Here is a 13,473-nt window from a genome sequence, read left to right as displayed (position 1 = left end):
TATGACTGGATCTCCCAGGCAGGGAGTCAGAATTTAATAAATCTATATATACTATCCTGGCGCACCTGGGTGGTTCAGTTGGTTGAGCCGCTGACTTCAGCTCAGGCCGTGTTCTCTCAGTTTGTGGGTTTGATCCCCGCATGGAGCTCTGTGCTGACAGCTCAGATCCTGGAGCCTGCTTCAGATTCTGTGTCTCCCTCCCTCTCTGCTGCTTCCTTGCTTCCGCTCTGTCTCTCTTGCTTTCAAAAAATGAATAAACATTAAAAAAAATTTTTTTAACCTATACTATGTCAGGGATGACTGTGCTGAGGGTATAAAACCATGCAGGGCCTCACAGTACCTTAGGTAAAGTGGTCAGGAGAGATTTCTCTGAGGAGGTGACACATCAGGGACCTGAAGGAAGTGAAGGAGGAAGCCAAGCAAAGGCCCAGAGACAGGGCAGGTGTGGCATATTCCAGAAACAGGTCATACTGGGGCACAAGAGTGAGGAGAGATGGAAGCAGGAGAGGTTTTGTAGGCTGGGGGAAGGACGTGGTCAAACTCATGGGACAACACTGGAGATTCTGGGCAGTGATGTGATCTGACTCAAGCTTGAAAAGTGTCCCTCTAACAGCTGTATTGAGAATATATGGGAATAAGAGCTAGAGAAGTGATTTAAAAGGTGACACCAATGGTCCAGGTGACAGGCAATGGTTAGCTCAGGCCAGACAGGTGCCAATAAGAGTCGTGGGAAGATGTTAGGTTATTGTGAAAGCAGAGGCTGCAGAATCTGCTGGTGTTTGGATGTGGCATGAAAGGAAACAAGGGAGTAACAGATGATTTCCAAGTTCAGAAAGATGCACATAATCATTACTTCTAAAAGAACTATAAGCATTTGGAAAATACGACAGCAAAGTCCCCTCGCACCATTCAACTTTCTTTCAAGACTAATCCATGCCAGGATTGCCTTCCGTCTGCCCTCTCTTCCTCATACCCATCTACTTCTTGGAAGCCATGGTCTGTGCAAGGCTTAATTCATTCATCCAACAAGCATCCATGTGCTGGGCCTGGAGACTAGATAAACTAAATCAAGTGTCAGCCAAGGTTCTACCCAGAGGGAACTTACAGGCTGGTTGTGGAGACAGACTTGTAACTTTTTTTTTTTTTTTTTTTTTTTGAGAGAAAGCGCGTGTGCCAGTACAGGAGGGGCAGAGGGAGAGTGAGGGAGGAAGAGAAAGAGAGAGAATCTCAGTATGGAACCGGAGGCAGGGCTCAATCTCAGGACCCTGAGATCATGGCCTCAGTTGAAATCAAGAGACGGTCGTTTAGCTGAGTCATCCTGACACCCCCTGGACCTGTAAACATTTTAATTCAGTATATTTGGGGCTAAAGAAAGGATTGCACAGAAAGCTTGGGACATCAAGCACTTGGCTGGCTCAGTTGGAAGAGCATGACTCTTGATCTCAGGGTCGTGAGTTCAAGCCCCACATTGGGTGTAACGATTGCTAGAAAATTAATTAATTAATTAATTAATTAAACGACGACGAAGACAACGACTACAACAAAACAAAAACAAAAAGAAAGCTTGGGACACAAAAGGGAGATAATATACTAATTTAGTGAAAAGCTAAGGCTCATGGCTAGAACCCAATAAAGGGATGGAAGAAGCCTCCCTGGAACCTGACAGGAACAAGGGGGCAACCTGGCTTTAACTAGTGCTCTAAAAGGTGTTGGTTCATATTTGTACATGGCAATGGAGTGACACTGGAGTGATTCATGTTTGCTGGTTGGGGCAACTGCCTGGTCAGAAAGCCTGAGCACCTTCCCTGCTTTGTGAATTCTCCTTTAACTTTCAGGGCCCAACTCAAGTGTTCATTCCACAGGGAATATTAATGTCAATGATACCTTGAACGACTGTTGTGCATTAGATCTTGTGCTAAGAGTTTCTCATGTTCGTAAGCCTCAAAAAATGCCCATTTCACAGGTGAGAAAACTGAGACTCAGAAAAGGGAAGGGATCTGCCAAGAGTCCCAGCGAACAAAAAAAAAAAAAAAAAAGAGGGGGCCCTGAATGCTTTCCCTTGCCACATGCTGCCTCCACTGGAACGTTTATGGAGTTGGGAGTATAGCTGTCTGATCCCGCCTCTCCCTGCCCTCTTCGAATTTTAAATTCCTTCAAGGCAGAAGTCGGGTTCATTCATCTTTGAAACCCTCATCCCCTCCAACCCCAGGACACTGGCGCCCAGATGAAAGCAGCACAAATGGAGCGATCTGCAAAGGTCTACTGAATGAATGAATGAACGAGTAAATGAATGAACGAATTCGAGTCCTCACTGTGCCATCTCCGGGAAGCTGCCAGTCACCCTGGGCCTCGGTTTCCCCAACTGCTCTGCTCCGGAGACATGAAGACCTGAGTAATCCCAGGTGCGGGTCTCCTCGGGGCGAAACTGGGCGGGCGGTACCTCGGCGCTCCCCGCGGCGGGGTAGGGATTGGAGTCAGGGGCGGAGCTAGGGCTCCCTCGGGGCGGAGCCATTGGCCGCGCCCGCCGCCACCCGGCAGTAGTTGTGGAGGTCAGCCCCGCCCGCTTCCTCTTTCTTTCGGCCTCTTTCCATCGGCGCGGCGGCAGATTGTGTAGACATGGTGAGGGCGGTGGAATCGGGTGCCATCCCCGCGCTGTGGGGCTCGGGGCCTGGGGTGGGGAGCTCGAGGTGAGCACTGGGGTTCCATCTGTCAGCCGGGCCTGTAAGGCGCCGTGTCGAGTGGCCTAGCGCCGCCACAGCAGGTCTCCCGCCCTCTCCCTTGTTGGCCTGGGCCTGGAGAGGTGAGCCCGCGCTGCCGACGCCTCCGTCTTTCTGTCTGCTGAATGGGAGCAGCGGCCCAGCCTCGTAGCGGACCTGGGCGAGGGCGCGCCTGCGGGGGCCTCAGTTTCCTTGCCCAAGGCACAGACTAGGGGAGGGATGCTGGGCTCGCAGCGCGTCCTCCGGGGGCTGGCCACGACGCAGGCGGGAGGGAGGATGGCCGCTGGGAAGGGGAGACAGCCTTGCTGGGTGTTTGACCCAAACCCTTGATTGCGCACAGGCCAAAATTAAGGCTCGAGACCTTCGCGGCAAGAAGAAGGAGGAGCTGCTTAAACAGCTGGAAGACCTGAAGGTGGAATTGTCTCAGCTGCGCGTCGCCAAAGTGACAGGCGGGGCGGCCTCCAAACTCTCCAAGATGTGAGTGAGGGGCGGCAGGACCACGGTTTTCTGGGTGTGGGGGACACCTGTGCGTTGGAAGCATTTGTAGAGTTTTCGAAGCTGGCTAAAGGAAATGTCCGTTTCATGGACCCGTGGGTTGGAATGTCATGCCCTTCCTAACCAGCCTTTCCAGGCTCACCTTGCTCACACCCAGCCACATGGGAGACCCGCTGTGTGGTTTTCTTCTTCTCTGCATTAGACCATTTTGTCCTTTTGCCTGGAGTGCCCTTGCTCAGCTTCTCTGGTTGAAGAAAGAACAGGTTGTCCCTGAAGCCCCTTTTTTATTTTTTTAATCTCTTTTTAATGTTTATTTACTTTTGAGAGAGAGCAGGGGAGAGACAGAAAGCGGGAGACACAGAATCCCAAACAGGCTCCAGACTCAGAGCTGTCAGCACAGAGCCTGAGGCAGGACTTGAACCCAGCAACTGTGAGATCATGACCTGAGCCAAAGTCAGATTGTTAACGGACTAAGCCACCTAAGGGCCCCCCTGAAGCCCCTTTTTAACGCTGCCTTGAAAAGCCTAACCGGACCCTTTTCTCCCACCAGCACTTGGTCCTCCCTGCCCTCCTCCCTCACTTGGTAGATCAGTGCCTTGCACCCACCTCTCCCTTAAGTTGGAGTTAACTTAGTTATATGAATCAAGAATCAGGACTTGTGAAAGGAACATGGGTTTGGAGTCTGGAACTGGGCGCAGATTCCACTTTTGCCACATCCTACCCGATGGGTGTGCTGACTCACCACTCAGAGTTGGTTTGTTGTTTTTGTTTGTTTTGCTTTTCTGTAAAATGGGCCCCCAACAACCAACTCGCAGTGCTGGGAGGGGATTGGATGAGTTGGGGAACACGCAAGCAAGTTGCATGCTGAGCCCTCAAGACTTTACCAGCTGTCTACTGAGTGGCCCTCCTTCATCCCCCAGCATGCCTCGTGTTCAACATTGACCACAAATCACTTATTCCCAGCTTCTTCCTATGTTCATCCTCTCCCCCCATGGCCTACGTCTTGTTGCCCCCCCCCCCCCCCCCAAGTGGCTCTTCCTGTGACTCCTTAAACTTGTTGCCCAGCTTGTGGCAGGATTTCCCATAGTCAGCTTTGACTTTGGTTAGGTCTTTGTAGCTGTCAGGATATATGGCCTGGGGTGGAAGGTCTTTCCTGATCTCCCTTCTGCTTCTGCTCAATGAATGAATACTTCACAGCTTCTCAGAAGCACTGGGCATGCCAGCCCTTCCCTGTCCCCACTCGAGGGATACCCATCTTCTAGAGTCTTCAGACTTCACCCCCAGAACCACCTTCTGGGCTGGGTTAGGCACCTCTTGGGTGAATATGGACAAGCTGGTGGGGAATAATACCACTCCCGTCTTAGGACATCTGGGGTCCTGAGTGAAATGCCTGAGGCGGGAGGTGGGGGGGGGGGGCGGGCACTGTATCTCTCCACCATCTTCACTGATGTCTCTGTTTTGTAGCCGGGTTGTTCGTAAATCCATCGCCCGCGTTCTCACCGTCATCAACCAGACTCAGAAAGAGAACCTCAGGAAATTCTACAAGGTGAGTCTGGGCTGGGGGGAGTCGGAGGGATGCTTAGCTGCAGGGGCAAAGTTCCAGCTCTTCCTTGGCCAAAAGGGTGGTATGAAGAGGCTCTTTTCTGCTGGGGTGCATGGCAGCGGGCTTTCCAGAGCCTTCCCAACTTGTAGCTGGTTTCGCTTCCAAACCAGCATCTTGGCACTAGTCTGCATTTCCTCGGGGCTGCACTGGTCAAGAAATCAGCGTGGTGAGAGTCTGGCTGGAGCCTTGGGTTTTGAATCCACCCTCACCAGCTGAGTAAGTCTGAGCAAGGTTATCAGGGCTCAAGCTGTGAAGCAGCACCACTTGGAAACTTCATGTGTGTGTATACATGCACTTGACTTATTACAGAGAATTGGCTTATGTGATCGTGGGGGCTAGCTGGTAAGTCCAAAATCAGCAGGGCTGGCTATCAGGAAGAGAAGGTCATGGGCAGGCCGGAACTCACATGACACAGGTTGAAGCCCCTGTCCTTCGGTGGGATTTCTTGGGGAGATCCTCAGCCCTGCTCTAAAGCCTTTCAGCTGAAAGCCACCATGTGTTCCTGGGTTAGCTGCCCCCAGGGATAGTAGCATGTGTGGGGGGCCAGGCAAGGGTGCTGCCATCTCTGAATGTGTGTACGTTGTGTGTGTGGGAATGTTTTCTGAGAATTGGGCTTGAAACTTTGATGTTTTTTATTTTTGAGAGAGACCGTGGGGGAGGGGCAGAGAGGGAGACACAGAATCGGAAGCAGGCTCCAGGTTCTGAGCTGTCAGCACAGAGCCCAACTCGGGGCTCAAACTCATGAACTCTGAGGTCATGTCCTGAGCTGGAGTCGGACACTTAGCCGACTAAGTCACCCAGGCGCCCCAGGCTTGAAACTTTGATCAGGCTCCAGAGGGACCATGGCAGAGGTGGTGGGTGGGCTTCCAGTGAGTTCACCCCCTGCCAGGCACCACTCAGTCCAGGGGTGGTGGGGGGAAGGGTCAAGGTGAGGTCTCTGTCTCTAGGTTAGTGCTATCGGCATGGTCACAGATGGCCACATGTGGCTGTGGTGGCTGAAGGCCTGGCTTTGTAACGTAGGCCTCGCGTGGCCAGCGCCTGTATTGGCCAGCAGAGCTCTGAGGGCATAGGAAACTTGAAATGGATGAGGCCCTGACCTGTGCTGTGGATAACATGGATATGGGTGGACAGAGACTCATGCTTCCAAATCCCCCGTCTTCGAGCTTACCCTCCTCTGCGCAGCTCGTTTCTGTTTCTGCATTTCTCTGCCCTGAGGCTGTTCCCCCTCTTAGCTCTCACACCACTGCCCTGTGCCTGTACCGCCTCTGGACTATTGGCAGTTCCCAGAAAGCGCCTGAGCCGGCATTCTTCAGGGTTTTTGTGCGCCCCGTTTTCTCCCCCTTGGAGCTGGTGTTCGCTCCGATTGCTTGCTTTGTAGGCTATTTCCAGTCATTAGGTGGAAGCTTCCTTTATCTTTCTCCTCTTCCCCATCGATGGGCCGCTTGTTAGCTTCCCGGTCTTACCCACTGGGCTGGGAGCTCCTTAAGCAGGTCTGATTCTTCACTAAGGTGGCACCCAGCACAGGGCCTTAGTCCCCTACTGGGCTGGTCCTATACCTCCTCACGCTCAGGTCTACACGTTAACCTTTGCATCCCAGTGGCCCCCTTCAGGCACTTCCAGCATCTTCCCTGTGCCCCCTAGCCGCTTAGTTCCAGCCTCAGAGGCTTCGTTAGCTGCCGCGGTAGCTCCAAAACCCTGGTGCTCAGATTCCCCGCGCTCTCCCATCACCCAGGGTAAGAAGTATAAGCCCCTGGATCTGCGGCCCAAGAAGACACGTGCCATGCGCCGCCGGCTAAACAAGCACGAGGAAAACCTGAAGACCAAGAAGCAGCAGCGGAAGGAGCGGCTGTACCCACTGCGGAAGTATGCGGTCAAGGCCTAAGCACCGGCATCAATAAAACACAAACAAACTGGCTGGCATTGCTTCATGTTTGCGGGTGTTTCAGCGAACCATGCTGGAGAGGTGGGCTGGCGTGCCCTGGTTGTGGTTACTAGGGGCCTGGGGGCTTTGGCAGGCCTGCGGCTGTTGGCAGCCCCGGCGCAGGACCATGACCAATCCTGGTCACAGGGATCTGTTGGGTGCTCTGTTAAGGTTACTTTGGGCCTGTGGCGTGCAGCTGCCCTCACTGTCCTTTCAGGGGCTCGTTCTGCCAGGTCCCATGCGCCCTGGGTAGGGAGAGACAGGCTTGAGATCAAAGAGCCATTTGTGGTGATGTTATATCTGAGAGGCTCTGGGTGATTTAATCGTGCATCGGAGTTGGCATCTTGCCTGATCAGCAGCTCCAGACACTAAGAGTTTCCCATCTGGGGTGAAGGCACAGGCGTGGGCCACATCCAGGACTCCCTGCCGAAAGCACTTCACGGGGCTCTGGGAACGCAAGTCCTGCCTGCCCCCAACCTCCCCTGGCAGGCCTTTTCCTACACCCTTGGGGGTGATACATCCGTGGGGGTGCTACATCCATGGACCTTACTTACCTTCAGAGTCTCAATGCACTTTCCTGTGTTGCAGTCCCAGACTTTGACCTGGAAAATAATAAGCAGAAGGGAGGGAGGCCTCACCCCACAAGTCTGGCATCCTTGAAACCACTTTGGAGTGAGTCCCAGCCAACCTCTTTACCTCCTGGTCTGGGTTTTGTTGTCTGTGAGGTGTATTTAACATGCCCAGCATAAAAATCTGATGCGAAAATTCAGTGCAGTGCAGTTTCCTTTTCTCTGAAGCTGTGGTGTGTCTTAGAAATGTTATTGTCACTAGCAGCTTCTGGGCCAGTTTAGACCTTAGTGCCCAGAAGTGGTGGGCACCTGGGTTCTGTCCTTGTCACCTTCCTGTTCAGGGCAAATAGGATGTGGCCCTTTCTAGACCATGCTGAGGGCTCTGGTAAAGGAGGATGTTGGGTTAGGAGTTCGCCAGGAGGACAGGCCTGGGGCAGGCGGCAGGGGGGGTGGTGGGCTTACCATATGGGAGTAGCCAGCGCTGGCTAGCTGTGACCCATCAGGGGAGAAAGCTATGCTCTTCACCCAGGTGACATGGCCCTTGAGCTGAACAAGCAGGTTTCTGGTGGAAGGCTTCCAGATGTGGATGGTCTTGTCCCAGGAGCCGGAAGCCTGAACAGCAAACAGCTCTAAGCCCATGGGTTTGGAGCCAGCAGAGGGCCAGCCTGGAACCCAGGGCAACCTAGCTCACCAGGAGGCCGGATGCTGAGTAGCACAGGCAGCTGATGTTGCCACTGTGGCCCTCCAGCTCTTGGTGGGAGGTCACTGGGGTCCCCGTCCGCAGGTCCCAGATGCAGATAGCAGAGTCCCAGGAGCCAGTGGCCTGCAGACGTCTGCTGTGAGCATGAACTAGCGAGCCCATGCCCACCTTTGTGGTTCTTAGGCTGGCCAGGCTCAGGAAGCAGGCAGTTTGTGAGCCCTGCTGAATTCCCCATCTTATAGATAAGGGGAGTGGCTCAGAAGAGCAGAGTCACCCAGTTAAGGTCTGAAATTCTGACCAGGGCTCAGCCCCCAAGCAAGTAAGTGGATGTGGCTCACCAGGCAGTCTGAGCTGGGTGCGAAGTCACTGCTCTGGACAGAGTCTCGGTGCCCTCCTAAGTGGCGCAGCATCTGGCCAGACTGCAGGAGAGAGCCCTGAGCTTTGGAGGGTAGCCCAGAGTCTTGTGGTGCTAGGTTCTAGGCCTCAGATGGGTCAGACCAGGAATGGGTCAGACCGAGGACCCAGACCAAGGAGGGGTCAGATCTCCCCTCCTTGCAGGGCTGCCTGGGTAATGTGATCACACAGGGTCTGGGGAGGTTACCTGGTCCTTGAGGGGAGGAGAGGGCAATCCAGGCCGCGTGACCCTCCCAGGCAGAGATCTTGAGGCACAGAGGGCTGGTGTGGCTGGGGATGTAGCTGCAGCCAGATGTAAGGGGGTCTTGGATGCCAGGTGTGGGCATGGGCAGTGGGGAAAATGGAACAACCTTTCTGGGGCCCTGGGGTGGGGGTTGTCTCCTCCAGGTCCCAGGTCTTGCTCTGGCCGCCCCTCCACATACCTGCACCTCCCAGAGCACCACCCGCTTGTCCCAGCCACCCGATGCCAGCTGCTTTGAGTCAGGGCTAAAGCTAACCGTCTCCACGCTCCTCTGGTGACCTGGTGGAACAGGATACGGCAGAGTCTAGAAAGGAACATAGGCCTGGCTGCTTGGTCCTAGTCCCACCCAGTGCACTCACCCTTCAGGACATGCAGACACTTGGCTTCTGCTACATCCCACAGGCGGATGGTACAGTCACCAGAGGTCGTGGCAAAAAGGTGGCCATCAGGGGAGAAGCGGCAGAACTTGATGGGGCCTGGGTAAGCAGGCATGGTCAGGGAATGGGGTGCTGCCTTCCACCTTGCAGGCCAACCCCTGCTAATCTCTCTAGCCTTATCGCCTACCTACCCTCCTCCCTCCTAACTCTCTCACCCTCCAGCCATCTAGCAAGTTGAGCTTCCATGACTTGACCTGAAACACCCAACTTTATTTTGCCCATTTGTAAAATCAATGCCAAAAGCAAATGCAGGCACCTTCCAGAAACTTTTTGAGACCCCAGCCTGGGTTTGTTGCCTCCTTTGAGCTCCCCAGCCCTGGACTTTACCTATTAACAACATTAGTTGATCTGCCCTGTAATTACCAGATTTTTTTTTCTTGTTTCAGTAATAGTTATAATAGTTCTATCTACGGAGTTCTTACTGGGCGCGAGGCACTTGGCATTCTCTCTCCCACAGGGGAGCAACTGTCCCCATTCTAAAGAGAAGGAAACAGAGGCTCAGAGAGATGACATAACGATCACAGTCAAAGTGGTTAAACAGCTGAACACTCTGCTAAGTGAAATAAGTCATGAAAAGGAAGGTACTTAGAGTAAATTCATTGAGCTAGAAAAAATGGTGGTTGTCAGACTGGAGGAAGGGATGAATGGGGAGTTTAATGGGTATAGATAGAGTTTCCATTTTGCAAGATGAGTTCAGGAGACTAGCTGCACAATGAACATACTTAACACTACTGAACTGAACATTTAAAAATGGTTAAGATGGTAAATATATTTTTAAACAATTTTTAACAGTAGGAATGGGGACCTGACTCTCAACCAGTAGAGCATGTGACTCTTGATCTTGGTTGTGAGTTTGAGTCCCATGTTGGGTGTAGACACTACCAATTTTTAATTAAAACTTAAAAAAAAAAAAAAAAAAAAAAAAAACAGTAATAGGGTCTGAGTCCAGGTCTGTCAGAGGCCCTGTGTCCTTGCCCTCCTGCCCCAGCCCTGCCCAGGCTGTCTGGCATGAATGCCCAGCTTAGATGTTGGAGTGATAGGCTCTGCAGAATGCCAGACAGACCCGTGGGCCTTGGTCTCCACATCCAGCCTCAGGAGCCCCACCTGCATGGCCACCCAGCCTCCACAGCAGCCGCCCGCTCTGGGTCTCCCAGCCATACACATAGCCGTCCTCAGAGGCTGTGAGCAGCCTCTGGCCGTCGGGAGAGAAGGCTGAGGAGTTGACCTGGAAGGAGAGCACAGAAATAGTCCCATCCTGGGGCAAGAGACACCTGTCTGCTCATGCCTGACCCCAGACTCCTGGGCCAGCCCCAAACACTGCCCCACGGGCCTGGGGTTGGAGCTTAGACTTCAAGCCTCACTCTACAACTAGAGCTCAGAATGCAGGAACCACCCTTGCAGTCAGAGCCAAGAGCTTGGAGCCTTCTCTGGAATCCTGTAAAACCTGGGCCTGAAGCCCGAGAGTCCTCACTGAAGGTAGAGGCTGGAGCCTTCTCTAGAACCAGAGCCTGGCACCCCAGAGCCAAGAGCCCATTCTAGAGCTGGAGCCCAGAACTAGGAGTTCAAAATCTAAGCCCAGAATTCATTTTAAAGCCAAAGTCAAAACACTGGTGTCATCCAGGAGTTTGCACCCTCTCTAGAACCAAGAGCTTAGAATCTGTAGCCCATTCTGGAGCTGGGTGGGGGCCAGAGAACACTAGACAGAATAAGGAACCACTCTAGACCCAGAGCCAGGACCCTAGAGTCAGCAGAGCCCAACCGGACCTTACCTCCCCGCGGTGCTGGCCGAAGAATTTCACTCTCCCCACGGCCAGCGTTCCTGCGGACCCGCTGTTCATGGGCCCCAGGGCGCTGGTCCAGCCAGCCGGCCCCACTTGAGGTGGAGTGGATGGAGGAAGCTGTGTACAAGGGGTCTCCATGGAAATCGGGGCGGAGCACGCAGCCACTGCGGGGTCTCTGGGAAGCCACGAGGAGAGACAGGTTGGGAGAGACTGTTCCCAGCCCCCGGGGGGGTGGGACCGCGGCGGGCAGGACCTTCCGCGGCTCTGAGAAGGTACTTACTTCCCCTCCTGGCCGCTGCCAGCCAGACCTTGTGCAGCCCCGACCTCGGGGCCAGACCACGAGCACGGCGACCACTAGAGGGCACGCCAGCCCCGCACACCGCCACTGCCTCCCCACTGCAGAGCGTGCAAGCTCCCAGACCCCTTTGAGAGGAACCGCTTTCCCCATGTGCGCAGTGGGGTGGCACATTATAGGTGCCCAGGAAAGCCCGCTCTGGTTCCAAGACCCCTTTCCTCCTGGAGTGCCCAGTACTGAGCCTGAGAAGTTCCCTTGAAGGGGGCTGGAAACGATGCTATCTGCCCTCTAGAATGGGGCGAGCCTGAGGTAGTGTGTGTAAGGCACAGGGCATTAGAAAGTGGAGTCCCCGTTGTTAACATTCTGGCAGCACAAAATGTGGCCATCCGAGGATGTGGAGGATGTGGAGGCCATGGTAGGAGGCCCCAGGAGGTGTCAAGTTCCTTGTTGGATAGTTGAAGCTGAAACCAGACAAGAACAGGACTTGGTTTCAATGTTCATTTTGCAGATGAGGAAATAGAAGCCTCATAGGTAGAGGGACTTTCCCCGAGGTCACTCAGGCAGTAGGAAACGAACTGGGACTTAACCCATGACTGTCTGACTTTGAGGGCCTATATTAGGACCATCTGCCATGAATTCCAGGGGTCTCAAGCAGATGCCAAGGTCCTTAACTCCTGGTACATCTGGGAAACTGAGGCCCTGAGAGGGCAGATTTGGCCCAGTCATCCAGTACTTCTATGGCAGAGCTGGGGCCAGGACCCAGTCCCTCCCCAACAAGGCACAGGGGTGGAACAGAGACACCCTGTCTGCCACTGTCCAATGGATTCCAGGCTCCTTGGGGGTGGGGTGGGGCAGCGCTGCTTTGGGAGCCTCAAACTCAAGGATTCCCAGCAGTGACTCACACCCCTCCCCCCAGACCTCTTTCCCAGACTCTTCTCACGAGATCCACTGCTCTCTATTTTCGGTCTCAGACAGTCAGGCAGGAGAGGGGGCGACAATGGTGGCTTTGAGGCGGCGCCACCCCCATCCTAACTCCAAGAGGGCCCAGGTCACTGAGTTGGCTCCTCAAGGACCCATCTGGGTTGGGCCTGTGAGGCCACCACCCCATCCCTGGACATGGGTGCCGAACACAGTTCCTCAGAGCTCTCTGGCCCCCCCAGGCCCTCCCCACTCCCTCTGCGTAGGCAACCCCCTCCCAGTCCATGCCCCATCTGGCATCTCCCCAGCCACCTGGCTGCTCTTGCTTTACCTGGAGGGCCCAGAACCACCTAACCTCGCGCAGCCCATCACTCCCAGACCGCTGTGAACAGACCTTGTCCACCAGGCCCAGTGACTACTCAGCTGGTAGAGGTGGAGCTATGGTTAAAATCTTTTCTTTTCTTTTTTAAGTAAGCTCTATGCCCAACATGGGGCTTGAACTACTCACACCCCCAAGATCAAGAGTTGCATGCTCTGCTGAGTTTAAACCTTTTTGCTTGACACCAGAGCTGGTGGTTGGAACTACCCACCATGAATTCTAGGGGCCTCGGGGGCCATCCTGTCCTTGTCCTCCTGCCCTCCCACCCCCACCTTGCTCCCTGAACTCAGCCACAGGGCCCTTTTTTCCATCCCCTCCACCTTCACTCCCACTCTGGGCCTGTGCACACAGCGTTCCCCATCCTCTTACCTGCTTACCTTGGGATCTACCTCAAATATCACTTCCCCGAGGTGCCTTCCCTTGCCCATCCCCCAGACAAGTCAGAGCTCCTGCCCCAGAAATAGGGCATTAGAGCCACCGGTCTGGGTTGAACCTGAGTCCTGCTGGCTACCAGCTCTGCGATCTTGGGCAAGTCACCCGATCACTCAGTGCCTCGTTTCCTCATGTGTAAAATGAGTGTACTCACAGCGGTTGCCTTGTAAGGAGTCAGTGAGATGGTGCCATCAAGGGCACCTGGTGTGCAGCAAGCACTCAAAGAAGTGGGGGCGAGGCTGTGACATCCACAAGCCTCAAATCTAGACACAAAGCTCTGAATGCCCTTTGTCAGGCTCACCCAAGGGGCCCCCCACCCAGGGACACCTCATGATGTGGAGAGGGCCTGGTGGTCGGGGGTAGCCTGTCTCCATGCTCAGCAGGGGCTGAGGATTTGGGCAGAGGCTGCACCTGCAACAAGGGATGGTCCACGGTCCACAGGGGAAGGGAGGGCATGGGTCACGGTCACCTTGGCAGCAGAAGTATTTCACTGGCCCGGGGTTCTGCCCATGAGATTAGGGGACACGGATCCTCACCTCTCCAAGAGGGTCCTCAGAGGATATCTTCCACC

General features: G+C 54.2%; 2 protein-coding genes across 3 annotated transcripts; one reads left to right on the top strand and one right to left on the bottom strand.

Moving 5' to 3' along the window:
• The first annotated feature begins 2,491 nt into the window (after positions 1 to 2,491).
• RPL35 (ribosomal protein L35) lies at positions 2,492 to 6,730 on the top strand. The gene is made up of 4 exons (XM_045468275.1): positions 2,492 to 2,619; positions 3,058 to 3,194; positions 4,677 to 4,758; positions 6,548 to 6,730. The coding sequence occupies exons 1-4, from the start codon at positions 2,617 to 2,619 to the stop codon at positions 6,695 to 6,697; spliced, it is 372 nt and encodes a 123-aa protein (XP_045324231.1). The 5' UTR covers positions 2,492 to 2,616; the 3' UTR covers positions 6,698 to 6,730.
• On the bottom strand, positions 6,589 to 11,730 carry WDR38 (WD repeat domain 38). 2 transcript variants are annotated; one of them, XM_045468274.1, is made up of 9 exons: positions 10,867 to 11,107; positions 10,202 to 10,322; positions 9,020 to 9,136; positions 8,842 to 8,939; positions 8,344 to 8,424; positions 7,997 to 8,128; positions 7,768 to 7,917; positions 7,291 to 7,338; positions 6,589 to 7,159 (listed from the first exon to the last, which is right to left on the bottom strand). In XM_045468274.1, the coding sequence occupies exons 1-9, from the start codon at positions 11,014 to 11,016 to the stop codon at positions 7,031 to 7,033; spliced, it is 1,026 nt and encodes a 341-aa protein (XP_045324230.1). In that variant the 5' UTR covers positions 11,017 to 11,107; the 3' UTR covers positions 6,589 to 7,030. The 2 variants fall into 2 exon arrangements, with proteins under 2 accessions (XP_045324230.1, XP_045324229.1); XM_045468273.1 differs by lacking the exon at positions 10,202 to 10,322 and having other exon boundaries at positions 10,867 to 11,730.
• Positions 11,731 to 13,473: the final 1,743 nt, after the last annotated feature.

Source organism: Leopardus geoffroyi, chromosome D4 (genome assembly GCF_018350155.1).
Source record: "Leopardus geoffroyi isolate Oge1 chromosome D4, O.geoffroyi_Oge1_pat1.0, whole genome shotgun sequence".
In the NCBI taxonomy this organism is placed as follows: domain Eukaryota; kingdom Metazoa; phylum Chordata; class Mammalia; order Carnivora; family Felidae; genus Leopardus; species Leopardus geoffroyi.
The sequence above is the reverse complement of the archived record's forward strand: the minus strand, read 5'-3'. Positions and strand labels throughout refer to the sequence as shown.

Coding starts and splice junctions, on each gene's coding strand:
- RPL35 (XM_045468275.1), top strand. Junction 3,195..4,676: donor GCCTCCAAACTCTCCAAGAT/GTGAGTGAGGGG, acceptor TCTGTTTTGTAG/CCGGGTTGTTCGTAAATCCA. Junction 4,759..6,547: donor ACCTCAGGAAATTCTACAAG/GTGAGTCTGGGC, acceptor CCCATCACCCAG/GGTAAGAAGTATAAGCCCCT.
- WDR38 (XM_045468273.1), bottom strand. CDS start 11,347: ATGTGCCACCCCACTGCGCACATGGGGAAAGCGGTTCCTCTCAAAGGG. Junction 9,137..10,866: donor TCGGCCAGCACCGCGGGGAG/GTAAGGTCCGGT, acceptor CTGCTTACCCAG/GCCCCATCAAGTTCTGCCGC. Junction 7,160..7,290: donor AGTGCATTGAGACTCTGAAG/GTAAGTAAGGTC, acceptor TGCTTTCGGCAG/GGAGTCCTGGATGTGGCCCA.